Here is a 25,974-nt window from a genome sequence, read left to right on the forward strand (position 1 = left end):
TTGTGCTGAGGCTCTCAGCAGCTTTTGTTTAATTCTGGAGAACTTGTGTGGGAAGGGCGTTTGGTGGATTGCTGACATTTGAGTAACTTTTTCATCCTTGCTGTAAAGTGGATGAGTTCCAGGGAACTCTAAACACAGTTTGGGGCTTTCATCCATACTTGAAACAATTCAAGCATGAGCAAGTTCAAAATGCAAATAAGCACATGTCTGAGAATGGACAAGCATTTTTTTCCACAAGTCTTGCTATCAGCTGTACATACAGAGGCTGCCTTGCCTGTGTAATGTACCATACACGTGGAAAGTCAAAGCCCTGCTCTGCGCTGCGCAGCCCCCTGAAGGGCTGCCTCCTGCCTGGGTCTTTCCTGGAGGGACGTGGAACTTCATGGAGAAGTTAACGTGGTGAGAAACAAGAAGTCTGAGGGTGGCAAGGGTGCCTTGTGATGTGACTCTGATACAGTCAGGTATAAGAAGCACTGTTCGGTATGCTTTTTGTTTCTAGCAGTGCATTTGAATTGACCAAATTGAAAAGTGAGAGTCTGAAATATCATCTCAGCTGCAGTAGTCTGAGATGTAAGAGAACACCTTAAAACCATGGAGTGAACACCTCTTGATATTTATCAATTTTGATTATAAGATAAATATTCTAGGGCATTATGCTTCAAGTAACAGTTACTAAATCAGCTTAGGTTTTACATCCTGCTGAGTTCAGATGCTTTGTTGGCAAACCTTGGACATAAGTGCAAAAAAACGCGTACTTTCCCAGCTTCCCTCATCCTTTTGTGACAATTCTAAAAGTAATTTTATTTCTATTTATTTATTGTGAATCTAAAGTCATCAACAGTACTTAACTAGAACTGTAAAAAGGTACGATCGAGTGCTTGGATATGCCCACAGCAGTTTTCTTGTTACCTGGGACTGTTCTTTGCTTTGGGAAAGGGAAGGGTTTAGATTTTGTATCACTTTCTGTTCTTTTAGATACCCGCAGAGTGTTCAGTGCTTCTGTTTCTTCTAATTGAAGGAATTTGGCTTTCGTAGGGAAAGTTACAGAGCTCGGAGTTTGAACTTGGTATCAACTCCCTGTGAAGAAATGGGCGACTGACAAGCAGGCTCTCCATGTGGAAAGGACAAGCCCAACAGATGTTAGCAGCAGGTGTTCAGGAAGAGTAGCCTGGAGCCATTGCAACCACCAGGAGGAGAGCAGGCACAAAGTAATCAAAGGTGCAGATAGCTTTTGTGATAAATACCTCATAACCAGAGCCCAAAATCCAGCCTAGGAACAGAAACTTATTAAGAAAGATGGTTTCCTATGCCTTTACTGAGAATTGGCATAGAAGGTGGTGCTTTTTGAAGAGCTCCATGATCGCAGAGCTAAAGTACCAGCATGGCGTGCTGCCTGTATTTGCTGTAGAGGAAATGCTTTTTATTTTCTTTTTAATCATGCTTTCAGAAATGCAAAATACCATTATTATTATTATTTTTTTTTTTAATGTTTTACACTTGTTCTGCTTTTCTCAGAAAAAAAAACAGTTTAGAACTTTGGGGCTGTAAAAGCAGAGCAGTATGATTTGGTTTATGCTTACTAGCCAAAGTTTTGATCTTAAATACAGAAAATTAATAGACTTGCAAAGGTTTAATCAGTCTGGAAATGTATCAAACTGAGCGGTCGTATTCCGCACCGTGTTTTCCCTCCTTGAATACCTTCAAGTTATAGCAGCAACAGAATGATAAGAAATGAATGGCTGAGAAAAAGGTTAGAGAAGATGCTTAAAAGATCAGAATAACTGAGGTGGAAAGGTTGTATTTTGTGGGTCAGGGGTTTTTGTTTGTTTGTTTGTCTTTTTTGGACAATTACATTTAGGAAAAAAAAACTGTTTTTTTTTTTTTTTTTTTTTTAAAGTCGATTCTACCAAGAGGGACCTTGCTTTATGGTGTTCATCTCTTTAAATGCAAAACATCAGAAGGAAAATCCCCAGCCTTCTAGATGCACGCGAGATGTGCTTGGGTTGTTAAACCAACCCCAACTCTTGCCCTGTGTTTATGTTTGCGTGCATAACAGCTGTATTTATTAGGATAGGAATGGCTCTATATTTTATCTTCTACAGCTATGTAAAACTATTTTTAAAAATGTAGTACCATATATCAGAGAAGACACTTCTTTGGTGTGGTGTTTTTATGTATTTATTTTTTTGCTGTTGTTTTGTGTTGCTTTTCCTAGACAATTGCTCACCCATGCAATATTAAATCAATTGAAAATTGCTGTATGGGAGGGGGGCTAAGAAAGACTCGGGTAAACATTAGTGAGCTTTCTCTCTCAGAGATGAAAACATTTCTTATAAGCAAATTTTAAAGCTTCTACCTTCTAAGAAAAGTTTTCATTTTGAAAGTTTTAATTTTTTTGAAAGTTTTCTCTTTTTTATCCTCTCGCTTTGCATTTATGTATGCCATTAATTGAGTATGACTGTTGGGTGTTTGCGTGGGTAAAAATGGCAAAGTGTGTATGTGTTTGTTGGGAGGAGGGAACTGTATTTACATTTTCTTTAAAAGGTTTTGGTATCTGTTTCAGAAATAAAGGAAAGGGCAAGGCACTTAAACTGAGCCTACTGAGAGGAGTTCAGCTTTGTACGCTGTGAACTTTGGGGCTGCCTCGTTACCAGCTTGGCACTCTTCAGGAAGACAGACTGAAGTTTGAACAGTTCAAACTAAAGGCTTTTGTGGTTCTAGAAAAAGTTAAAGTAACTTAAAGTATCTTTTAGATTTGCTAGATAGTTTGTAATGGACAGGATTTTGTTTTGACTCACTGCTTACTTTAGCTTTTACTGACCAAAGGATGCCTCTCCATGCTTCCATTTCTCCCAGCGTGAGTACGATACGCAGGCAGTTTGTCTTCAGTTTCTGATATTATTAATTAGGATTAACCAAACCTTGAAACTAGAAGTTGTTCTAGCAGACAAATTGATTCAGGAAAATGGGACTTTCACAGTAATTAAACCAGTTTTTTGTTCAGTGTTGGTTGTATTTGGAATGGGATTAAATTTTTCTAATGCCACCATTTGCGGAGTGTATTGGTAAAGCTTAGATAAGAGCAAATGTACTGCTCCCTAATGTCTGCTTTGATGAGGGGAAAAAAAGATTCCTGAAGTCTATTAAACATTGGAGTGTTTATCATTGGGCAGAGATTTTTCCACCTAATTGGTTTTGGAAATGAAGCTTTGGGACTGTTCAGTGAGGGATCTCTAGGAATTGCTTAGAGTTAGGTGTGTGCATCACGTAGCCATTTTGTGCTTTTAATTTTAATGCTTGTACAAATTACTAATTATCAAGATCTGCCATCTGTGCAAAAAATACCAGGTAAAGATGCAGTCTTGGTCCCAGCACGTAGTACAGCTGTGGAAGGAGGAGGAATAGTGAGATTTTTTTCCATGCAGCCTGAGTGTTTAATGTGAAATAAATCACTAAATCAGTTTCCTACTGGTACTGATTCTAGAAGGGGATCAATATGCTCGTACTTTAATACTTAAAATAATATCTGAATGCTGTTGTTGCAGTTTTTCGGTTGTAGACAGGCTGTAGTAATTTCCATGAAAGTGAAGAGTAGCAGGAAGAAAAATCTTAAAAAGATGTGTGAAAGCATTCAGCTGGCAATGGACTACTTGAACACAGTGTAAAGATCTACTATCTGGTAATGATTATGTTTCAAAAACAGGCTCGTAACTCATTTAAAGGAAGAAAAACTAGTTTTTCTGGAATAAGCATAAACTAAGAATGATGTATTTATGAAGGCAGCGTTACACAATCTTTCTTCCTTTGTTTTAAATTAAACTTCTCTTCAGAACATATCAGATAGCTTTGCACTGGGGTGAATTGGTGTGGATCTTGGGAGATTTCGAGTAAAAAATTTAGTTTCAGTGGAAGTGGCTTTCATGGACTGCTGTTTGGAGCAAAGTCCCCGTATAGATAAAGGAATCGGTGCTAGGGCACAAGGGACTGGGCACTGAAAGGCAGGCTACACCACTGCACGTCTTACGTCTTAGGGTGGCCAGAAGTGGGATCAACCCGTGTCCTGTTGGCTCCTGCTGTTGTGCTTCTTTTGGTATTCAGTGTGTGTATGTGTTCAGATGATGTGTGTACGTTGTGGGATTATACATTTTTCATCAGTTCAAGTAGTTGCCATTCTCTTACCTCACATTGGTATGTGAAACGAGCTGTTTGTGTTCAGAATTGGTATTTATTTATATAGTTTTCTAAGCTAGTTTCCTCTGTGCTAAAGGGCAGTGGAAAAGTGAGTAATTCTTCACTTATTTCTTAAGGAGCAGTTGTTTTGGCCCCGTTCTGCCCGGATAACAGCCCCGAGACCAGTGGCTGGTGAGGAGGGAAGGTGTGTGGTGGCTGCCCGTGTCCTGCCAGAGTCCCGGTGTTCCTGGCTGGGCTCCTGGAGGCCTGACGAGTCCCTCCAACGAGCCAAGGAGGTCGAGAACAGAGTTGCCACAGTTCACAAGTTCTCTGTCTCTCCTCAGACACCAACGCTTGTCCTCTGCAGCAATCTACATGTGCCGTGTAGGCTCTCAAGAACATGACACTAGGGCTGAACATGAGAGCGCTCCTGCAGCAATTTGAGCCCTGCCGGGCATCCTGCTCTTCCCTCTGCCTTTTGTCGCAAGGCTGCCACCAAGATGCAGAGGCACAGACCTCAGGGGCTTGCTTGCTCAGGAAGGCAGGAATAGAGTCTTCCATTTTTATTTGCTTGTAATGCTGTTAGTGTAAGGTTCTTTCACAGTCGTTTCCCATTTTTTTTCTTCCCTATTTGCTGCCCAAGCTCCTGGAGTCCTTCCCAGGTTTGATGCGAAGTTACCCAGTAAGCTCAGTCAGCGAGGACTCAGGTGGGTTCGCTCAAGTAAATCTCCCTACAGCAGATGAACATTACCTTGACCTGCAGCAGTTTATTCCTATTTTCTGCCACTTTGCAGTGGTAGTTATAAGAAAAGGAAATACATGACTGCTGCCTCCTCTAGCTTATATATGTATGAATTGCTGGTGAAAGCTGCAGCTACCTCAGTGCTGACTGTTCAGAGCCTCTGAATGTACCACGTTTCCTTGAGCAAAACGCTTACACGAGGCAAAGCTCCTAGGAGAGAGAAGGACGTGACTGCACGATGCAAGGTACTGCTGACATTTGTATTGCGCAGCAGGCTGGTAGCAGTTGATGACCTTGTTTTTGTAATTGTGAGTGCAGCAGGCTCCAAATTCACTTCTGTGGGTAGGCCCTTCTGTGGCCTCAGCAGCCTTTGGTACTGGGGCAGGGCGCTGCTGGAGTAGGGAAGGACCTTTTTGTGGTGCGAAACCCAGCTTCTGTCAAGATGCAAGTTCGAATTTTTTTTGTCATTTCCTGTTTTCACTTGAATTCTTCAGGAAACGTTGGCAGCATGACAAAATAAATTAATGTTGCGTTGTTGTCAGCTGACTTGAGCAGTAGCAGCAGGGAGGTGTTGGTGTTGCCCGGCTGTTGTGCACCTCGGCGTGCTGGCAGAGAAATCCAGCCGAGCTCTTGGCTTGGTTTGTCCTGTGCAGTACCCAGAAATCTGCAATAAAGAAGGATTCCCCACAGTGTGGGTAAGTGGAGAGGAGGACAGAGAACAGACTGACTGGGTTTCATCTTAATATTCTTATATAGCAATTTACTCCCATTCTTTCTATTGCTGCTGTCTAATTACTCTTGTAGCTATCTGTAAGCTCAACGTGGTTGTTGCTGTTTTATGTACCATTTTTTCTCCTTTCTGTTTCCTAGGTATAGGAAAATACTTATGAACGCTTGGATTGTTGTACTTGTAGTTGGTTCTGCATGCTGAACTCTGTTGTTTTCCTCACTTTGATCTCCACTTCTCCCTCCTTTTATCAGAACTCCTCTGTCTTCCCAGTCCTTGTTCCCACCAACTCTAAGACCACTGTCATTAACGTGCCATAGGTTTAAAAAAGAAATAATTTAAAATATCTAAATGCTACTAGGTCTTGATTACGTATAGAGCTTTAGATATCAGTGGCATTTTAAGGTACACTATGAACCTTTGAAGCAGTGGGCCTGCAGAGCTGGTGGCACTGGTGCAGGAGTGTCGACGGCAGGCGGGGGGATGTGTGTGCTTGTGTCTGCGGCCACTGGGTACGTCTGCAGTGAAAGAAAGGTTCACCAGCTAACCTGTAAGACCCCAATGGCATGGAGCGTAAGAGGCCACAGTGTGGAGCGGATGGTGGAGGTGTGGGGTTCTTAATGGGCATGGAGAAAGGTGAGGTGGTTTTGGTACACAACAGATCTCATGGGAGAGGGGACAAGCAAATGTACCGGTTGCCTTAGAAATAAAAGGGAGCACAAAAGACCTTTTATTTATGCACCCTGTGTCCGTTTCCTTGAAAAGTACACACAAGAAAAACTTCTCTATGGTTTAGAGCCTGACATCTTTCGCATCTCCAAGCTTCTGACCTGGTGTACCAAGGCTGAGCACAGACCCTGACAGGGCGATCTGCTTTGGGTTAAGAGTGGTTCATGAGTAACTTCAGGTGCAGTTTGTGAGCGGGTTGACTGCCTGAAGTTTGCTCCGGTACAGTTTTGGCCCTCTTCAGCTGCAGTCTTTCAGCAGAACCAGTGCTCACCTGACCCCATGGGTGAGCTGGTGGAGAGATTTATAGGGAAGAAAACAGGTAACTTTTTCACTGAGTATGTTTCTTGCAAACTTAAATTAATTCGATTTGTCGTACAAGTTCAGGAAATAGTACCAGTTCCAGTACCAGTACTGCTACAGTAGCAATATTGTAGGATCAGTACTGCTCTTGCTCTCATTGCCATCTTTTTAGACTTGCCATCTAGCCATCGTTGTTGCCTAGTTAATGAGATCAGTCATCTTGCTTGCTAATGTTCTGTGCCTGTGGACTGTTTCTAGAAAATATCAACAGGACGTGACAAAAACATGTAGGTGGTAAGAACACACTACAGAAGTGTGCTTTTCAGAGATTATGGGAAAATCTTGTATACGCAGTCTTTTGGGAAAGAAGATTACTTCTAGGCCAGAGAATGGCACCGGAATTATGCCGTTCCTTTCTGTATGATGTTGTTTCACTGAAATTTGAAACAGAAACCTGATATAATTCCTCCCATGAATATTTTTAGCAGTATTACATGCAGTGGATTTGTTACATAAATTAAAAGATACGTAGAGAATGAGGTAGGTAGTGGTTTACTAAACAGAGGGAATGGATTCTTTTTCCTTCTCGCTTCTGCTGCAGTCTGCACACAGTGGTAGGTGTTTCACATCAACCAGACCCTTTTCTTGCAGGGTGTTGGTCATGGTTCCTTTCTAGGTACTGGTCACATCTGGGTGTAGGGCTGTAGCAATGTCGAGTGCTTACCAACCTTTTTGTAGCTGTGCTTTGAGTGGAACCTCTCTGAAACTAAAAGTTTATACTTCTGGACATCCCAAAACGGACACTTAACACCAGTGGAGATGTTTTCCGTGAATTCCATTACTTCAGCTCTTCAGCTGTAGCAAACAGCCTTTTTTCTCTGAGCAACGTGTGTGTCTGTTTGGGGTGGGGGGAGCACACGGTCTCTATCATGGGTGCTGGGCCTGAAATGAATTGGAGGGTTCAAAGAAGCACAAAACGAGATTGAATAACTGCTGGTAGGTGTTCAGTACAGGCGTGCCTGGTGTTCTGCACTGAGTTGTCGGTGGCTTTAGGAAACAGCAGAGGTCTCTCAGTGTAGGCTTTACTGTGCCATAAGGGGATGGAATTAAGATTGTTTGGAAGACCGTTGCTTTGGTACTTCCTGGCTGACTTGTTTTTTGATTTAACAGCTTTAATATGACTTTCTTTCCCCTTCATAGAGGTGAGCAGGAATATAGTGATTGTGCACAAGGCCTAAGACTAAAGCTGGCATTAATCTACTAACGTGGCAAAAGTACACTGGGTAGTGCTGAATATCAATTTCTCAGATGTTTATAAAGGGATGCATTTTTTGGGTGGTTAATAAGCTACCAAGCTTATTTTCACTATTCCATTATTGCTATTATTATTACTATTACTGCAAGCTTGGTAATGAGTCTGACTACTTTGCAATTTGGCAAGGATTACATTTCAAATTTCAGAACTGTTTCTTACTTTGCTTAGTTTTGAATAAGATGCATTTGGAATATGATTTGGAGTTCAAACTGTACTGGAGTTGTAAGAGCTGGGAAAAAAAATACCTTTATCATTATCCCTGAGTTTGCAAAAGTAGTACTGGGTACACATTTAGCAGTGTGCAGGGGTGTGTACGTGTCTCTGCACTTGGAGATGCTTACGCTGAAATGTCACTGAGTGTTGCTACTCTTTTCAAAACAAACAAACCACAAAAACAGAAAGGAGGACCCAAGCCAGCCCCCCAGAGTCACTGATAAAAACAGATATATATTTTTTTTTTCCCTAATGTTTATTATAATTTCTGTTGGGCCTCTTTTTCTGTCTTAAAATATACAATGTGCTAATGCTTGCATACCATATCTTGCACACAGGACTATTCTTTTGGCCTGCAGCTAGCATTTAACTACCTTCAGGCATCAAGTGTCTAAATTAAGATGATGGTAAACTGCTGCTTGGACACCAGAGATGCAGTGAGAATGGAATTACACATATATGCCCGATGACCTGTGCATGTACAGAAAAGCAAATGCTTTCAAGACTTGGGCTAACTTTGCAGATGTGGGTGAACTGTACGATGTATATTTTAATTTTCCCTCACTCTCCTAATTTTGTTGTTTTTCAGACTGCATCAATGGAGCACATTCAGGGAGCTTGGAAGACTATCAGTAACGGTTTTGGACTCAAGGATTCAGTCTTTGATGGTCCAAACTGTATTTCGCCGACTATCGTCCAGCAGTTTGGTTATCAACGCCGAGCATCTGATGATGGCAAAATATCAGATACTTCTAAAACGAGTAATACCATTCGGGTTTTCTTGCCCAACAAGCAACGCACAGTGGTAAGTCTGTGTTACTTTTATGTAAGAAACGTAGTACTGTTCCCATTGCGAATACTATGACGTGTATTTGGCAGTAGAAATACCAAGCTTCACAAAAAGGTCTTTCTGTGTTTAAATACATTGTCATCAGTTTTCTAATTCTAGAGGACACATTTTGAAAACAGGATGGCTGTATTTTGAGCACCGGTGTTTCTCTATCTCAGTGCTGTATTTTTTGAATGTATGTGAGCAAGACATGTTGCTTAAATATTTAACAGTAAAAGAAAACAATTGGCTGATGTAAACAATTATGCCTGTGTGAAGTAAATTGTAGTCATTCCTGTCACCATTTTCTTCCCTTAAATGTCCACAGTGAAGTATGGTAGATAAAGCTGAAGTAGAACTTTTTGAGGGAACACTGCTATGAGATTTTCTACAGCTGAGTGTACCAGCAATAAATACAATCTTAAGCAAAGTTTCCTGAAGTTTGAATTAAGTCTTTTTCTATATTTAAGGTAATTCCATTTGTCTGCATTTCTGTTGTTTTTATAGGCTACCTACATGTATAAGTGCTGTATAAAATTGTTTCACAGAAACTTAGTAAGAAATTAAAAAGTTATAAAATGGCTTCAAAACTTCCTTTGCTCAAGCATGCAAGAGCAGAAAACATGCCAGTCCCAAATGTTGGCTTAACATGCAGGGAATTAAATGGGAGGGCACAGCAGTCTGTCATTAAATAAGTCAAGTATATTTGTGTATTTATTAACTTAAAATGCGCAACTGGTTACTTTTATACTGAAACTTCTAGGGAAAAGAAGAGGAGGGGAAAAAAAAAAAACACTTTTATTTTCCAAAAAAAATTAAACTAATTGTGCCATCATTCATTACAGTTTTTTTTCCTTTGTTCACAGGTAAATGTGCGAAATGGGATGACCTTACATGATTGTCTTATGAAGGCACTTAAAGTAAGAGGTCTGCAGCCAGAATGCTGTGCAGTTTTTCGGCTTGTTTCTGAACCAAAAGGGTAAGTCCATAATGTTACAAGTGAAACTGTCAGCTAGATCATTTTAAAATCTTGTTTCTGGAATAGCAGCAATAACGCTTAATTTCCCTGTTTTACTAATTTATTTTAGAAGTGCAGTTTGATTGTGAACGCTTCCATGTTGATTTCTTTACCTTACTCTTTTGTCTCTACGGCAAAACCTTAAGCTTCCTGGGTATTAAAAAGTTTGACTTTGTTTTCTAGCTAAGTATTAAATGTGTTCAAAATTGAGGGGTATGCTCAAGTTGCTGGTATCATTTTACAAAGATTTTTGCCATGCTCTAGTTGAAGTGATGTGATATGACTTCATATCTGAGGTGCAGTTCTCGTGTGCATTTGTAGTTTGTAAACATCAGTGCTAGAAATTCTTGGCCAACTTAAATGAAGATCTCCTCTGTGTGCTCAATTTTAAGGCTCTGCATTCCTCTACAAATTTTCAGTATTTGGATTTAAATCTCACTTCAGGTATTCCTTATTTTTTGTAGGACCGGGGATGCTGCTATTAAATACCAAATGATTCTTTTACAAGCTGAGGGAGTGAAGGTATCTCATGGAGAAAATACATTTAACTTCACACCTCGAAAGGCGTGGGCTTAATGCTCTTTTAAGCCTCAGTCATGAGGCAGTCATTTGTGGGTTTATGTCTCTATGTAACTGAGTCCATTTTGAGGTCACAAGTAACTTCAGTGCTGAAGCACATAATACAGCTTTCATGTCACTAAGTCATAATTCATAATTTCTTTTGTTTTGTTTATAAGGGTATTTCTGCGACTCCATTATAGCTTTTAGGTGTCTTAGTTCAAATAATTTTTATATCTAAATGACTTACATGTTAAAAACAGACATAAAAAGAGTTGAATTGCTATGGCTTCGAAATTGCTTCTAATGTTTTTATGTTAAAGAAGTGAAATACAGCTTACTATAAGAAATTAGCTGCGCTTTTTTGTATTTGCTTTCAGTTTATTCAAGAAAGCTTGCAAAACATAGATCATTGGTGAGACATAACTTCTTATCTCCTAAATAAATCTGTCCTCTCCACTTTTTCTTTCAGTAAAAAAGTGCGTTTGGATTGGAATACTGATGCTGCCTCCTTGATTGGTGAGGAATTACAAGTGGACTTTCTTGATCATGTTCCACTCACTACACACAACTTTGTAAGTATTTCTTTTTATGTATTTTGATATAAATTATACCAGTTTAACTACGCATTTAGTCAAAGAATGTTTTAGGCATTAGGTGCCTTTTGGTTCTCTAAGCAGGGGGAAATTTCAGACGTGATGATTTGAATCCTTCCCCCACTCCCCATGAACTGAATTTGCTAAATATGAAATATCAATTGATGATGGAGTGTCAGAATCTTACTTACGTTTAGTGGTTCATAGGTATCAGAGACTTTAAAAGCTTGTGTTACACATTCATCAGTGGTCAGATGATTGCTGTTTTTATTACTTGGGCTTATATAAAAAAGTTTCTGTAACTGTTGCATTAAAATATCATGTCTTTAGAGCCCTGAATTGGGAACTGACTTGCATTTTCAGTCTCTTCTGTCTAATCTGTTTTAAAAAAAAAAAAAGGCTCAGCAGCCTTATGGATCTGTTGGCAATTGCACTGAATTTACAGGGGTGCTGTTAATTCTGCAAGGTCATGGAGTTACTCTGTGAGCTAATGCTGCCTAGTAATTTGACAGTCTCTCTTTTGGGAGAGGTAAGATTTGTTCAATGGAGAACAAATGAATAGAGCTAATAAATGATCTCCTCTTTCAGTTTTGGTGATACTTTGTAGACAAAACAACAAAAACATCAACAAAAAACAATTCCCACCCCATCCAACTCTTCTGTACTTACAAAGTATAAAATGGTGATTTTGAATGTTTGAACACTTTGTCCTTTTTCTTTTTTTTTTTTTTTTTTTTTTAAATTATTGATTAAATAATGCCATAAATGTTTGTAAACTTTCCAGGTTTCCAACCAAACTGGAAATACATGCAAAAGTGCTTGAGTGTGATTCAAAGTTCAGTAACATTTTGGGGGCACTGATAACATTTTATCATTGCTTTTATTTATGTCAAGCTTGAAAGATGTTCATCTCAATTGACTAAGAGAAGCTAGTATCTTGCATTAATCGTTCATTGTGTTTTCTAGGCTCGGAAGACATTTCTAAAGCTTGCTTTCTGTGACATCTGCCAGAAGTTCCTCTTAAATGGGTTTCGATGTCAGACATGCGGTTATAAATTCCATGAGCACTGCAGCACTAAAGTTCCAACCATGTGTGTGGACTGGAGCAATATCAGGCAACTCTTGTAAGGACTGTTCCTTTTTAATAGCAACAGTAACTCTCTGTGACAGACAAGCGCTTTTTCTTTAATCTTCTATAATAGAGGTGAATTTGGATCTTTTTTTTTTTTTTTATTAATCTTTTATTATAGAGGTGAATTTGGATCTTGGGGAAGTGTAATCACTTTCATTGAGTTCCAGACCACGTGTATTGATTTCATAAAACAGCCAGCAATGACTGTCTGTTCCCAGGTGAAGAAGGCCATTTATATGCATTTTGTTATTGCTGTAAATTTAGATATTCTGGGACAAGCAAACAAAGTTCCTGAATGAACAGGCAGGTACCATAGTACCCTTTTGATTCAGCATGGGAAGGCATCCTAATTCTTCTTGCGTAATACTTGCGTTAGAAGAAGAGAAATCGTGGTTCAGCTGGTTTTTAGCTGTTGGAAATGTGAGTGTTTCAGGACTGCCAGTGCCTTCCACACCCTATTGAAAATGAATGGAACAGTGAGAAAAGTGATGAAGGATAATACTTTCATAATACCAGTTAGAAAAAAATGAAGATCATTATGTTAAAAGTTCTTGTATCTGAAAGTGTTAAAATCTATAAATGGCTTTATGTCTTGATTAGTGATTGCATTTTTTAAAACAACTGGTCAAACAGGTATGCATTTGCTTCTGCTGATTAGTAATTGGAATTTAGGATGATTGTGACTGCCTGGGTTTAATAAAAAATTTGGCTTCAAGTACTCTGTCAGGAAAGTCTGAAGTCTTGCAGATTTGTATCTGAAGTTTAGTAAGAACACATGAAAGTCTGATGGGAGTCCGATGACACAGTTTTTAGTCATATCATACAGAAGGAAAACTTGATGTAAAGACAGGGACATGTTCATGAAGTTAATTATGCCGAAAAGAAACAGCCCTTTAAATTCTCAGTTTTAAAGAGCATTGTACAGGAGGTAGTGTAGCAGTTGAATTTGTAATTGTTTTTGTTGATATTTCAGATTGTTCCCAAATTCAAATATCAATGACAGTGGTGTCCCTGCACTACCTCCCTTGACAATGAGACGGATGCGGGAGTCTGTCTCCCGGATACCTGTTAGGTAAGCTAGTATTTCCTGTCATTTCTGTTTTGGGAAATACAGTTGTTTAAAAACAAAATACAACAACAACAACAAAAAAGAAACACCCCCAACTACTTGAAAATAGAACAGTCACATAGAAGGTTGGGATAAATGTGCAAGGCAACACCACTTCGTCATAGATGATACATAATGTCCTTCCTTGCTCTTAGATTCAAGCAAAGCATTGATTGGGAATCTATATTTTTAATTTTTAGTCCTTAGGTTTTAAGTGAGGATATTAAAAGGCTTGTGGAGACATTTGTGTTTTTGACTAAGAAAATTTGAGGATCCCTTTGGTTTTGTGTGAATCAAATCTATTTCATCTCATCAGGTAGTATACACGTAAGGGTTAACTCACTTATTATACGTGACTCGAATGTGTAAAATAAAATAAAGTCCTGATGTTATGACCATTAATAAGGGACTAAAGAGAGAACAGTGGAAGCAGAAAATATTGTTCTTTTGAAGAAAGTTCTGAGACCTAGCAAGAATGTTCCTGTAGTTCTAAATGCTGGAATAAATTTTATTTTCTTCCAAAGGGGCCTGTCTTCTGATCCTAATTTGTGCCTGTATTTTTTTCCTCTAAATTCTAGAGCCTGAAGAAGGCAGGCCATCTTTTGTTTTTTCTACATCCCTTTGAAAAAATCTTGACCTATTCAGGAATGAGACACAGAGCACGTAGCTGACTTGCAAATGGTTCTGTTTGTTTATTTATTTCCTTTAGCTGGAACTACATCAGTAATTGATTTTGTTCTCTTTGCTGTCTTACTCTATTTCCAGTGTTACTGAACAATGACTTCTTAACTATACTTTTTTTTGGTGAAGGTTGGTTTTGGTTAAGCTACCTGTGTGATTTGTAATAAATAGGGCTTGATTGACATTAGTTGTGATTTACAACTCTTCGTTGAACTGGATTTTACTGTTGGCCTCTTTTTAACCAGTATTGGGTTTCATGACTTCCTTGCTGGCTGTTCTGTGTGAACAGTTGAACAGTCTTGCAAACTTAAAAATGTAGGGCTTAGCAGTAAAAAGTACCTTTTAAGCTGTTCATTTAATAAGCTTGAAATGAGTGGTTTGTTTAAATTTAACAGGTCTGAATGAATCCAACAGAGTTAGTAATTTATGTAATTTATCAGTATTTTAAATGAGATTTGATGGGGATTGAGGTGAACCATGGCAAATTTTATAATGGCAGATGTACACTTGGAGGTACACACCAGATCAGTGGTGTGTTTCTAAGCTGAAGTGAAAATAATTCAGCTCACCAAATGCTTTAGTTAGCACGTTAGTCCCAGCTTTTCCTGTGTTTGAAATCCTGTGTATGTTGTTGCTTTGGGACAGGCTATGCTGAACAGTATTTTTCAACTGCTAGACGGGGCGAAAAATAACCATAACCACTTTCTCTCTTTTCTTCCCAGTTCCCAGCACAGGTATTCTACACCTCATGCCTTTACATTCAACCCATCAAATCCTTCCAACGAGGGCTCCCTCTCCCAAAGACAGCGATCTACATCCACCCCAAATGTCCATATGGTTAGCACTACAATGCCTGTAGACAGCCGGATAATTGAGGTAATGCTGAGAGGGATGGAATATCACACAGTTAAACTACAACTGTAAATTGTGACTGACTATCTGATAGTCCAGGATGTCCTGTCCAGTCCAAAAACACTTTTTTCTTTGCTTCTGTCATTTGTGTACAGTTTCCCTTGTAGGCTGTGATGAAGAATATAGGTGATAATTGCCTAGAAAGTTGATAGCTCATTTGCAGTCTACTAAAATTCTAGGTAGATTTTGGTGTCTGTAAAGACATGGGGGAGCTTAACAATCAAGTTTCACATATCTGAAAAGAAAACAAGCTCTGTTTTTTTGAAAAAGTATGCATTAATGGGCATATTTTAAAATGTTCTTAGGGACTTATAAATCTGGATTATCTGGGGGGCTAATGTTTGTTTTTAAGTCAGGCTGGAGGTGTAAGTCTAGATATTATACTTCTCAGAGTTTGAATCCTCTAGTCAAAGCTTACTGACAGTAGGTTGTGTGTTACACCCATGTGTAACTGTTGGGGATTCTGGGCTCATGTGTTAAAACCACCTGTATCTTGAGAATCCTTCTGCTGTTACTTGATTACAAGAATACTTTTTTTTTTTTTTTTTTTTCCTACCTTAGAGCCTTAGACTGGCAGCATTGAGAGAGAATTCTTTGAAGTGAGGCCTAAAGAGTTCTTTTTTTATTATTATTATTATTATTTTTAAGTATTATTTGTTTGTGTAAGGGAGTGGTTTGCAGGAAAGGCTTGCAGAAAGAAAGTGATGAATTGCAGAACTACAGAAAACATGCTGTTTTTTTTTTTCCCTCTGGAGTAGTTTAAAAACTCCTTAGGCCAAACCAAATCCTTTGCTGAGTTTACTTGCATGTTTCTTCAGCTGTTAGCTTGTAGGCTTCTTTGAAATATGAAGGCTTTCTTCAATGCTCCAGAGAAGTCCTCTGGATCTTTGGTGGAAGTGAAGCAAAGTGCACTGCAGCCCCATGAAGATTTTCTGGTGAGAAGCTTTGTGGCAGCAGGGTTTCATGGGGAAGATATCATTCCCTATAGGCTTGCAGCTTGCTCTATTTTTATTTTTTTTTAACTGCTTCAGAAGCCAGACCTACTGTCTTCTACGGCACACAAAAAACGAAGCAGTCCAGAAAGAGAATATACATTATTAAACATGGTAGTGTAACGAGCCTTTGAGGAGACATTGCTTTTTTTGTCCTTTATGCATAGCAGTAAAGAAGGAAATGATTTCTATTCTGCCTCTTCTTAATAGCATAGAGGATTGAATAAAAAAAGAAAGAAAAAAAGATAGTAAATACCTTTAGATATGCTATGGGAAAGGCCACCCTACTGAAGGATTTTACGAGAGGTTGAATAATATATTTTTTGGCTTGAAGAGGAATAATTACTTAAATGTTTCATTGCACTTAATTATCATATATCAAACAACTTAGGTTACATTTTCTTTCGTTTATCCTAACATTTCATTATATTTTTTTTATACTTCCTCTGTTCTGTTCTTTTATCTCTTACTGTGTTGGCCTAGAATAACAGCCTGAATGCTTCTCCCAGTTCCTGGTGCAGACGATTTTGTTTGAGGGGAAGAGTAGGTATTTCCTTGGTGCCTTTTGTTTTCTTGTGATTAACAGGATTGCTATAACTTTTAAGCCATGGCAGTGTCCACATGAAGTGTTTAATTTGGAGTTGATTTAATGAAAGTCTTTGTAGCATGTTCATACTTAAATACAGAGGACAACAATTGAAAAAGGCAAATTGATAGAGGAGCTTCATTTTTAGTTAGGCGGGTGAAGCCATACTACTGTGATACTTATTATAAACTTGAACAGGCTTGGATTAGAGATGCGTTAGGTCATGCAGATTTTTAAGTCTAAAACCTTCTCAAATACATCTGTTGTGTGGCTGTTTTTCTCTGGAAACTATTTTGTTGAACTTAGCTGTACAAAAGCCTAGATTAGGAACATGATGTACTTCACATCAAAGCAAAGGTGACAGGCTGCAGCACTGGTGCATGGTGTTTTTTGTGCTGTAAGAAAAACTCTGGAGAACACTTTTGGTTCGTTTGCTGTAGAATTCATAAACAAAAACCATATTATTCAAATCAGGACTGAAGTTCAACAAAAATACCTTTCTTCTTGGATAAGAGCTACTTATATGTGACTACGAGAGCAATTGAAAATTATTTAGTGATTCTTTGCCAGCTTGAAAGAAGTTATGTTCTCAGGCTGATGTAGAAAAACGCCCCTTGTAATTAATGCAGGTTCCTGAAAATAACTTCATGGTCCTCAAAATGGACAAAGGTAATAGTTCGCAAAAATTCTTCTCTGTTAGTTTATATAGATTTTAATTCACTCAGGCATAGAGTAGATGAGTTCTGCAAGAATACACTGTTTAGAACTCAAGCCTGGAATACAGCTAACTAGCTAGAATGATGCATTTCGTGAATGAATCTTTACTAAGGATAATTTGGGCTAATTTGAAAACTCTGTGGTGCAATATCAGCTTGTTCTGTCCTCCTGTGAAGTCTTACATTTGTTATTCTACTAATTAGTTAGAAAGTTTGAATTGACTTCTATTAACTTTTACAGTGTTTAACATTTCTGTAGTGCATGTTCTTGCTTTGTACTTATACAGTACCTGGATATTTTACCTTTCCTGTATGTTCTTTGGGATAATACATAGCAGGTGAGAAAAGTTGTGAAGTCATGTTTGTCAGAGCTTAGTTTATCTTGTGCATGGCTGTAGAGTTGTGTTGTAAAGTGCCTGTGGCATGAGGTGAGAGCTGTCATACTGTACCAACTAGTGAGCTGTGTAAGAACATGCTTTTCAAATATCATCAAACTTTAATCTGTGAAAAAAATGTTTTGAAAAGGAGCTGTTTTTTGTATTAGAGCACAAGATGTAGCTTATTATGTGTTGAAATATCTCTACCGTACTATTTCAAGATGTATGTTGACCTGGAATGCTTTCGAGGCTCTTTGAAGTTTCCTATTTATAATCCAAAACCTTTTTGAAAAATTGTCCCCTGGAGATACAGGACCATGACATGAGCTATGTTCAGATCTGAAATGCAAGCATGTACAGCAACAGAGTGCTGGGAATGCAGAAAGTATTTCTGGTGTTTATTCTTGTTCGATGTCTCCCCCCCCCCCCCCCCTTTTTTTGATAGTAATACCTTTTAATATGCTGTGAATATTTTTAATATGTTGTAAAAATTGAAAAAGTGCATGCTTCATAGCAAATAGGGTTCTTATAACTAGAAAATAACTAAGCTGTTATCTTTTAAAGGGTCTTGGTTAATATCGTATGATACTTGATCAAAACTATCAAGAAGTATTTCAACACAACTACTTGTGCTTGTTTCTTTGTATGCTGCTGTGTACTTACTAACTCTTGATCTATCTTCTCTGTTTCAGGATGCAATTCGAAGCCATAGTGAATCAGGTATGGTTTCAATAATAATAATAATAAAAGTGTAGTGTTATTTTGTGTGTGTTTTATGGTTCATAACTATTTTATTCTATTTTTATATTTAAGCTTCACCCTCTGCTCTGTCTGGAAGTCCTAACAATATGAGCCCAACTGGCTGGTCTCAGCCCAAAACCCCAGTCCCAGCCCAAAGAGAGAGAGCCCCTGGATCTAATACACAAGAAAAAAACAAAATTGTAAGTAATTTTTACTATTTTTAACATTTTAAATATGTAAAAGAGTTCTTCAGATTGAGGGTTGTGATTTTTTTTTTTTGAAGTAAGTTTCTTAAATATTTCAGATGTCTTCAAAAACTTGATTATTTGAACCCACAATTATTTGTTCTTCTTGAGGTCATAGATCAGGGTTTAAGTTCTTAGTGCGGAAATTAAAGATAGTTTCCTAAGCAGTTAAAGTCTTCCAGGAAGAATTACATTTTGTATTTCTTCTATGAAAAGAAAATAGTTTGGGAAATAATTAAATGGTATTCTGGAAAATAATTAAATGAATAAATAAAGAACGTGTATTAATATTTTCTTTGGTTATCTGTTTAAATTTTTATTTCATTTAGTGTTGTTAGGTACCCCTTTTGCCTATCAAAACTGAGAAAAACAGAAATGCAAGCTACAGAACAAAATCCTCAAGGCTTTAGTGCATCCTAATTTTGTGTGAATGAAATTTATTTAATCTTGGTGCATATATTAATGTATATAATCTACTTGATTAAATAATTAACTGAAACTATGCCTATTTTTGTTCCAGAGGCCTCGTGGACAAAGAGATTCCAGTTATTACTGGGAAATAGAAGCAAGTGAAGTCATGCTTTCTACAAGAATAGGGTCAGGTTCTTTTGGAACTGTTTACAAAGGCAAATGGCATGGTAAGTTCTTGTCTTCTCAAAATGTTGATACTGTAGAAGGACAGTAATCTAGAAAACAGTGAAACTGTTCTAATGGTGCTGTGTGCATATCTACCACCAAAGGTACTAGGTGAGAAATACTAATTTCCTAATTTTAACATTGGAAAAACTAAGACACAGATCAGACATCAAAATCTGAATCTACCAACTGCTATATCCATGTCTGTTATATTGGATCCAGCATTATTTTCTTTAATACCATGTTCTGAAATTTCACAGCAGGATGTTGAATTAAATTTACCTTTTTTCATTTTAATACCTCTGTGGTTTAATTTGCTTAATTATATTCAAGGTGGCAGGGGAAGGAAATAACTATAAATTGCTTTCACTGTGGATTATTTCTAAGGGAAAAACATGGTTAATGTGAGAGTTCATAATAAAAGGTTGCTGGAATACTTCAAAAAGAAGCACACTGCAGAACTACAGAACTAGATTCCAAATTCAGGGCATCTGATATAAAAAGAAACACAACACAAAGCCCTTGAAACACAGAAATCAAGAGGGGGAAAAAAAGTAAGATGTCACTAAACAAGGTTATAAATGTGAATTTCTTGTGAATACTTTTTTTTACCAAAACATTTGCAACTATTTTTGGTGTATCAAGAACTTCATGCGTTAAACGGGAGCTGTGTGGAGCTGCAATTTACAAATGACCTTCAGTTGTGTGCACAAAATAGCTGTATAACTATCACCTAATTCTATATAAGTAAGATTCAGTGTCTTGTTTGAGTAACTGGATATAGTTCTCCTGTTTTCGGGGAAAAGATGATGTTAAATTACCAAAAGACAACAGTTTGATTTTATGAATTAATGTCAGCAAAGCAAAGTAACTGAAATCATTCTTTCCTTTTTTTTTTTTTTTTTTTTAAATGTTGCTGACTTCCTGTTAAAGTGAAATTCTAGGACAGCATTTTTTTTTCTTTTTTTGTTTTTGTTAGTTGTTTTTGTAACCGTCAGTTGCAGTGTTGTCTTGAAAGATTTAAAAGTGTATTTCTTGCAAGTCTTTTCCATTTAGAATTGTAGAAATGGGGAGTTCACAGTGCACAATTTAATGAAGTGCAGATTTTTTTAGTAACCTATTCTAATAGTACAAATGCAGCAATAAAACTGTCTTGGTGAAGCTAAAGGAAATCAAGTATTGCAGATTGCTGCAAACTTAAACAGAAATTCTGGGTTCAGGTAGAGGTGTCAGCTTTCCTAACGTGCTCAGCCACGAAGGTCTGTTTGCACTGTATGTTTGGAGAGCACCTAAGAGCTGTTAAGAGAATGTGTACAACTGTGTGTAAACTGTATTAGGTTTCCACTAAGATTCCCTGACTTAGTCTTCCAAAATAAGAATTAAATTTATCAATTTCATTGATATGATAGTGTCAAGGGCAGTCTTGCTATGAGGAGTGCGTCTCTAGTTGAACAGGTATCTTGCACTTCCATACTTTTCCAGATTGTTCTGATGGTTAAGTACTAATTTTAATATTTGCACCGCTTCTGTTACAGACCTCATTTGGATCCTGTAGTGTCCTGTAGCATGCTTCTAAATTTAAAAGGAGGAAAGAGAACCAAGGCAGTTTAAATGGGTTGGAAGACTACCTATCATAAACACTCATTTCCCCTTTGACCCTGGTAATCAGTTCTAGGTTTTTGGTGGTTGGGGGGTGGTGGAAGCTAATTGTCTTCAGATTGCTGCTAAACAAACAAGTGCTATTGTGTATTTCTTTCTGTAGAGGAAACTGCTTGGGGAATACCATGCAGCCTAAAAAAGTGTGGCACCTGATTCGATAAATAGTGTGAAACTAAAAACATCACTTAATTAGTCGAGCAAGGATCATAATGGAGAATATGTTGAAAAATAATATGAAAATACTTGGTTTATAATCAGTGGATGCTGCATCCTTGTCTTGGCATATCCTAGCAATATACTTCACGTACTGAGAGACATCTGTTGGTCTTGCGTTGTATATGAACGGTAGTTGCAGTATGTACCAGGTACTTCACGGGCTGGTTTTGGTAGTCATGTGAGACTGGTTGTCTTTCTACCAATTAATTTTTTACCGTTCTGATGTGTAAACAGAGAGGTCTCTTAAACTATAGAAAAAAAAAAATTCATACTGAAAATGTGAGATGATTCTTTTTAGGAAGATGCTGAAGGATGGAATATGAAGTACATTGCGTTTATGGAAGTTAAAGGAAGAAGATATAAATGTACAGCAATGTGTTCAATACTTGCACTTCTTTTCTGTAAATTGAAATTATACAGTAACTACAGTGGAAGGTACTGCAGTTTCCATCAGGGTACTTTCTCTGAAACTTTCAAGTACCAGTCTGCATATGCTTTTTGTATTTTGCATCTTTTTTAATTGAGCTGTTAGTATTCCTAATGTCTTCAGCTGATCATTATGTTCTAGAGAATATAAAATTCTCTAAAATATTCTGTGTTCCATGTGTATCTTGGAAGAGAGACCATATTAAGAATGAGTTGATTGTGGTAGCAGAGAAATCTGTCGTTCTAGGGATTTTTTCTGTAGTGTAGGTGGTGGTGCTGCAATGCGAAGTGGCAGCAGCCCCCAAACGGTGCAATAAGCCTATCTGAGAAGAGAGCTGCTCTCAAATTTCTCTGCTTGTATGTGCACTAAGAGTAAGTTTCAGTTTTCCTGAGCCCCTTTTACCTTCTTGGGACGGTGTCAAGGCAAGTTTACCCCCTCTTGAATTATAAAATGTTCTGTCCATCCATAGTTAATACGATTTTGGTGTTTACATATTTCACTGAGGAATCGGTGGGTCTTGCTGTTGGTGGCTTTACTTGTGTTAGAACAGTCAGCTTCATTCTACTGTTGTACCTTTTTGATCAGTTCAGTTCTACTGTTTTCTGGATGTACACTCTACTGTTTTCTGGACGTACACTCTAAAGCTTTTTACAACTTTATTCTGCAGAAATAGTCCTTAAACAGATAGGACTGAGACGTCATGTATTCATTCCTTTCTGGATTACCCTTCAACAGACACTGAAATTTAAACCAAGCATGTGCACTGACATCAATTCAAATTAATCTTTTAGGAAAAAAAATATATCAGCTTAAAGAACAGTAAGATACTTTACTTAGACCCCAAGTTGTTACTGAAATCTTAAAATCAGTTATATTGTTCATAATTTTTCTGCTATTCCTGAACAGAATATTTATTCCTCCCGTTTCTGAACCTTAGCAGCTGGGAAATTTATGTACAAATCAGGGAACGGTTTGGGTTGGAAGGGACCTTTCAAAGCCACCTAGTCCCTGGGAAGGGACAGCTGTCACTAGATGGGGTTGCTGAAAGCCTTGTCCAGCCAGACTTGGAATGTTCCCAGTGATGGGGCAACCACAAGAAATCTGGACAACCTGTTTCAGTGTCTCAGCACCCTCAATATAATTCTAGAAGATTTTTTTTTCATTGTAAATGAACCTTCTTGCAGTTTAAAACTGCCATCCCTTTTCCTGTTACTACACAATGTGGTAACAGAAAATAATAATAATAAAAAAGTCTTCCTCCATCTTCCTGTTGAAAGGCTGCAGTAAGGTCTCCCTAAAGCCTTTCCTAGGCTAAACGCCCCCAGCTCTTTCAGCTTTTCTTCACAAGGAGGTGTTCCAACCCTCGGATCATTTTTATGCTCCTCCTCTGGATGTGCTCTCACAGGTTCACCAATGTCTCGTACCGGGGAGCCCAGAGCTGGATGCAGTGCTCCAGGTGGGGCCTTGGCAGAGCAGAGGACCCTGGAATGCATCTTGTCAGGTCCCATGGACACGTGTGTTCAGGTGTCTCAGATAGCCCTGAACCTGACTTTTTTTTTTTACAATGGGAGTGACTTTGTTCCCCCAGGCCCTACCCTGAGATTCAGGGACTTGAGATGTTTATAAGTAAAAATAAATATCCAGCTTTAGGATAAACAGAGTTCGTATGTATTCTAAAAAAATAAAAGTTTATACACACACACGTATATGGTAAAGCTGGATATAAAAAGGATAGTGATGAGACTTTGCGTACTGTTTGGAAGCCAAGAGACTCTGTTGTGACTGTGCTTGAAGTAATATGCTGAGAATGCAGCTACACTAAAAGATCATCTTATGAAACAGCTGTGACTGCACCCATTTGAGATTTTAATAGCTTCAAATCCTGCAAAAAAGCATACATATAGTTCTAGCCAACTATATCTGTTACAAAATAGAAGGGAAGCATGTTGAACAATTAATGGCTTTCATTGCTCTCAAATTCAGGTAAATGAGTTGTGTGGTACTACAGAAGTTCAAGTGTCTGCAGGAAAATCCTGACCTATGTACAGATTACTAGAGGTGTGCTGTGCGCAACCTAGGGATTTTGCATATACCGTAAAGTACCATTATTTATTATTTTTGGAAAACAAAGGCATTTTAAATAATTTTTACTGTAAATGTGTTTTCAGGGGATGTAGCCGTGAAGATACTAAAGGTTGTAGATCCAACCCCAGAACAGTTCCAGGCTTTCAGAAACGAAGTGGCTGTATTAAGGTGAGTTCACAGTTTGTTTGCTACGTTTTGTTATGTGATGGCACTGTATTTACCTACTACCTCTCCTTTAAGCCATCTTACCCAATATTCTATGTTTGATAGGTAGAAAAAGCAGATCTCCAGAGAAAAACAACAGAAAAGAGAGCATATGGCGAAACCCCTGAATACTATTGTAGAGCTGTGAGACACCAGCAGTAACTCAGTGGTTCTTCACTGAAATTTGTTTGAAAATTTGAAATCTGAAATTTGTTTTTTTCAGATAACTAATACTAACAACCATAGTCCTTCAGGTCACATTTGGCATGTAATAGCAGGTGAAGATTAACAAATTCTGCCATAATGCTCATCACCAGGTAGAATATTCAATCTGTACCTTTTCTAAATTGCAGCATAATTCCCTTGTATCCATGGGAATAATTCCCCTGATCCATGTAACTTTCCATGTATTCTGCTTTCAAATACTGGTATTGTAATGTCTAATTAAAATTAAAGTAACTAATTTTAATACTGAAATGAAGTAACTAATTTTAAAACTGAATCCTGCAACTGAACCTGTTAGGATATATAGGAACTGTATTTTTCATCTGTTAACTCCTTTACAGGTTATAATAACCCTTTAGTTTCCTATTGGGATTCAGTCTTATATTTTAAGTTGTCGCTTTTTCATAGCTTTCAGGGAGATTTTTATTATTTCAGTCATTTATTCTAATACCACTTGCAAGTGTAACTGTTGGTTACTAATTTCAAAAACCCTGAGTTTTCTTGACTTCTTTCTCTTAAATGTTGTTCTTAAATAACTTCCTTGGAATTAAAGGGAAGTATTTTATCTAAAAAGAAAATAAGCTAATAAAAAAAAAAGCAAACAAATTAGTGACTGTGGCATATTTTTATTATTTTTAAAAACAAACTTTACACGTCTCTACTTAAACTGTTTGTTTTTGGACTTGAAAGCTGAAATATACGTTCCTTCAGATGGGAATACATTTTCAAAAGAACTTGAAAATACTTTTTGTAAAGATACTAATTTGTTTTTCTGCTCCTTTCTATTAGGAAGACTCGGCATGTTAATATTTTGCTCTTTATGGGCTACATGACTAAAGATAACCTGGCCATTGTTACACAGTGGTGTGAAGGAAGCAGTCTGTATAAACACCTGCATGTTCAAGAGACCAAGTTCCAAATGTTCCAGCTCATTGATATTGCTCGGCAGACAGCACAGGGAATGGAGTGAGTAGGATCAATAATGGTGTCTGTTCTCATCTCTTGGAATTACCTTTCCTTTTCCTTCCCCAAACCTTAATATGCAACCTTAGAGCTATTGCTCTGAGACTTTAATCTATCCAGCTGATATACTGAGTCAGGAGTTAGTGTCTGTGTACAGAGCGTGTGAATGAAGATTTGTGATGAATCTACATATTTCAGAACTTCTTAAACACTAATGAAATCTTTGCCACATAGTTCTAAAAGGTTACGTTCTGATCCATGTCAAAGGACTGTTAAGACTGCAAAGTTAAGTACTCAAATGAAAAAGATTTTGTGCAGCCTTAATCCAGCACTGTTGTATGCATTGTCACTTTCTTTCATCTAGGATTTTTCTGATAATCTTGTCTTAATTCATGTTAGACCACTAGCCAGTAAGAGTCAATGTTTCTGTATTTTATCTAGGTCGTACCTTAAGGTCTTACTGAAAAGCAATAGATGAGATCATATTCTAAACTTGGAATTATTAAGATCCTTCTTTTTTTCCCCTGTTGTTGGATAATATAGGGACTCTGAGTGTATAATAATGCAAGTACAATTTAAGACAGGTCAGACAGCAGCTTATATCTTAGTGAAAGAACATTGGACAGCATCTCTCCCTCTGCTCCCCTGTTCTTTGCCAAGTGATTGCAAAGATCTATATGCTGTTAGAGGGGAAAAAGGCAATAAGGAAAAAATCATCCTGTTAACAAGGCCAACTACTTGGTAGGGTTGGCCATCTCGAGTAGCTTGTTAACTGCCATGGTTTTAGCAAGGAGTCGGTGTGACAGTATGGAGAGATGGCTCTTGGTAGAGCCTGTAGGAATGGCAACCTCACTATTATCATACCTCAGAAG

The 25,974-nt window shown here is 37.8% G+C and overlaps 1 protein-coding gene across 4 annotated transcripts in view; it reads left to right on the forward strand.

Annotated features, from left to right (window-relative positions):
• The window catches only part of RAF1 (Raf-1 proto-oncogene, serine/threonine kinase), a 46,303-nt gene that overhangs the window by 10,831 nt on the left and 9,498 nt on the right, over window positions 1-25,974 (forward strand). The window contains exons 3-13 of one of the 4 annotated variants that reach the window (XM_032194171.1): window positions 8,786-9,001; window positions 9,892-10,004; window positions 11,074-11,176; window positions 12,164-12,321; window positions 13,303-13,401; window positions 14,841-14,994; window positions 18,394-18,421; window positions 18,515-18,642; window positions 19,208-19,325; window positions 23,794-23,878; window positions 24,929-25,105. In XM_032194171.1, coding sequence (XP_032050062.1) covers window positions 8,795-9,001; window positions 9,892-10,004; window positions 11,074-11,176; window positions 12,164-12,321; window positions 13,303-13,401; window positions 14,841-14,994; window positions 18,394-18,421; window positions 18,515-18,642; window positions 19,208-19,325; window positions 23,794-23,878; window positions 24,929-25,105 — 1,370 coding nt within the window. In that variant the 5' untranslated portion in view covers window positions 8,786-8,794. Of the gene's footprint in view, window positions 1-8,785; window positions 9,002-9,891; window positions 10,005-11,073; window positions 11,177-12,163; window positions 12,322-13,302; window positions 13,402-14,840; window positions 14,995-18,393; window positions 18,422-18,514; window positions 18,643-19,207; window positions 19,326-23,793; window positions 23,879-24,928; window positions 25,106-25,974 lie in introns of those variants that run through there. The other 3 variants (XM_032194172.1, XM_032194173.1, XM_032194174.1) reach the window with 3 other exon arrangements.

Source organism: Aythya fuligula, chromosome 10 (assembly GCF_009819795.1).
Source record: "Aythya fuligula isolate bAytFul2 chromosome 10, bAytFul2.pri, whole genome shotgun sequence".
In the NCBI taxonomy this organism is placed as follows: domain Eukaryota; kingdom Metazoa; phylum Chordata; class Aves; order Anseriformes; family Anatidae; genus Aythya; species Aythya fuligula.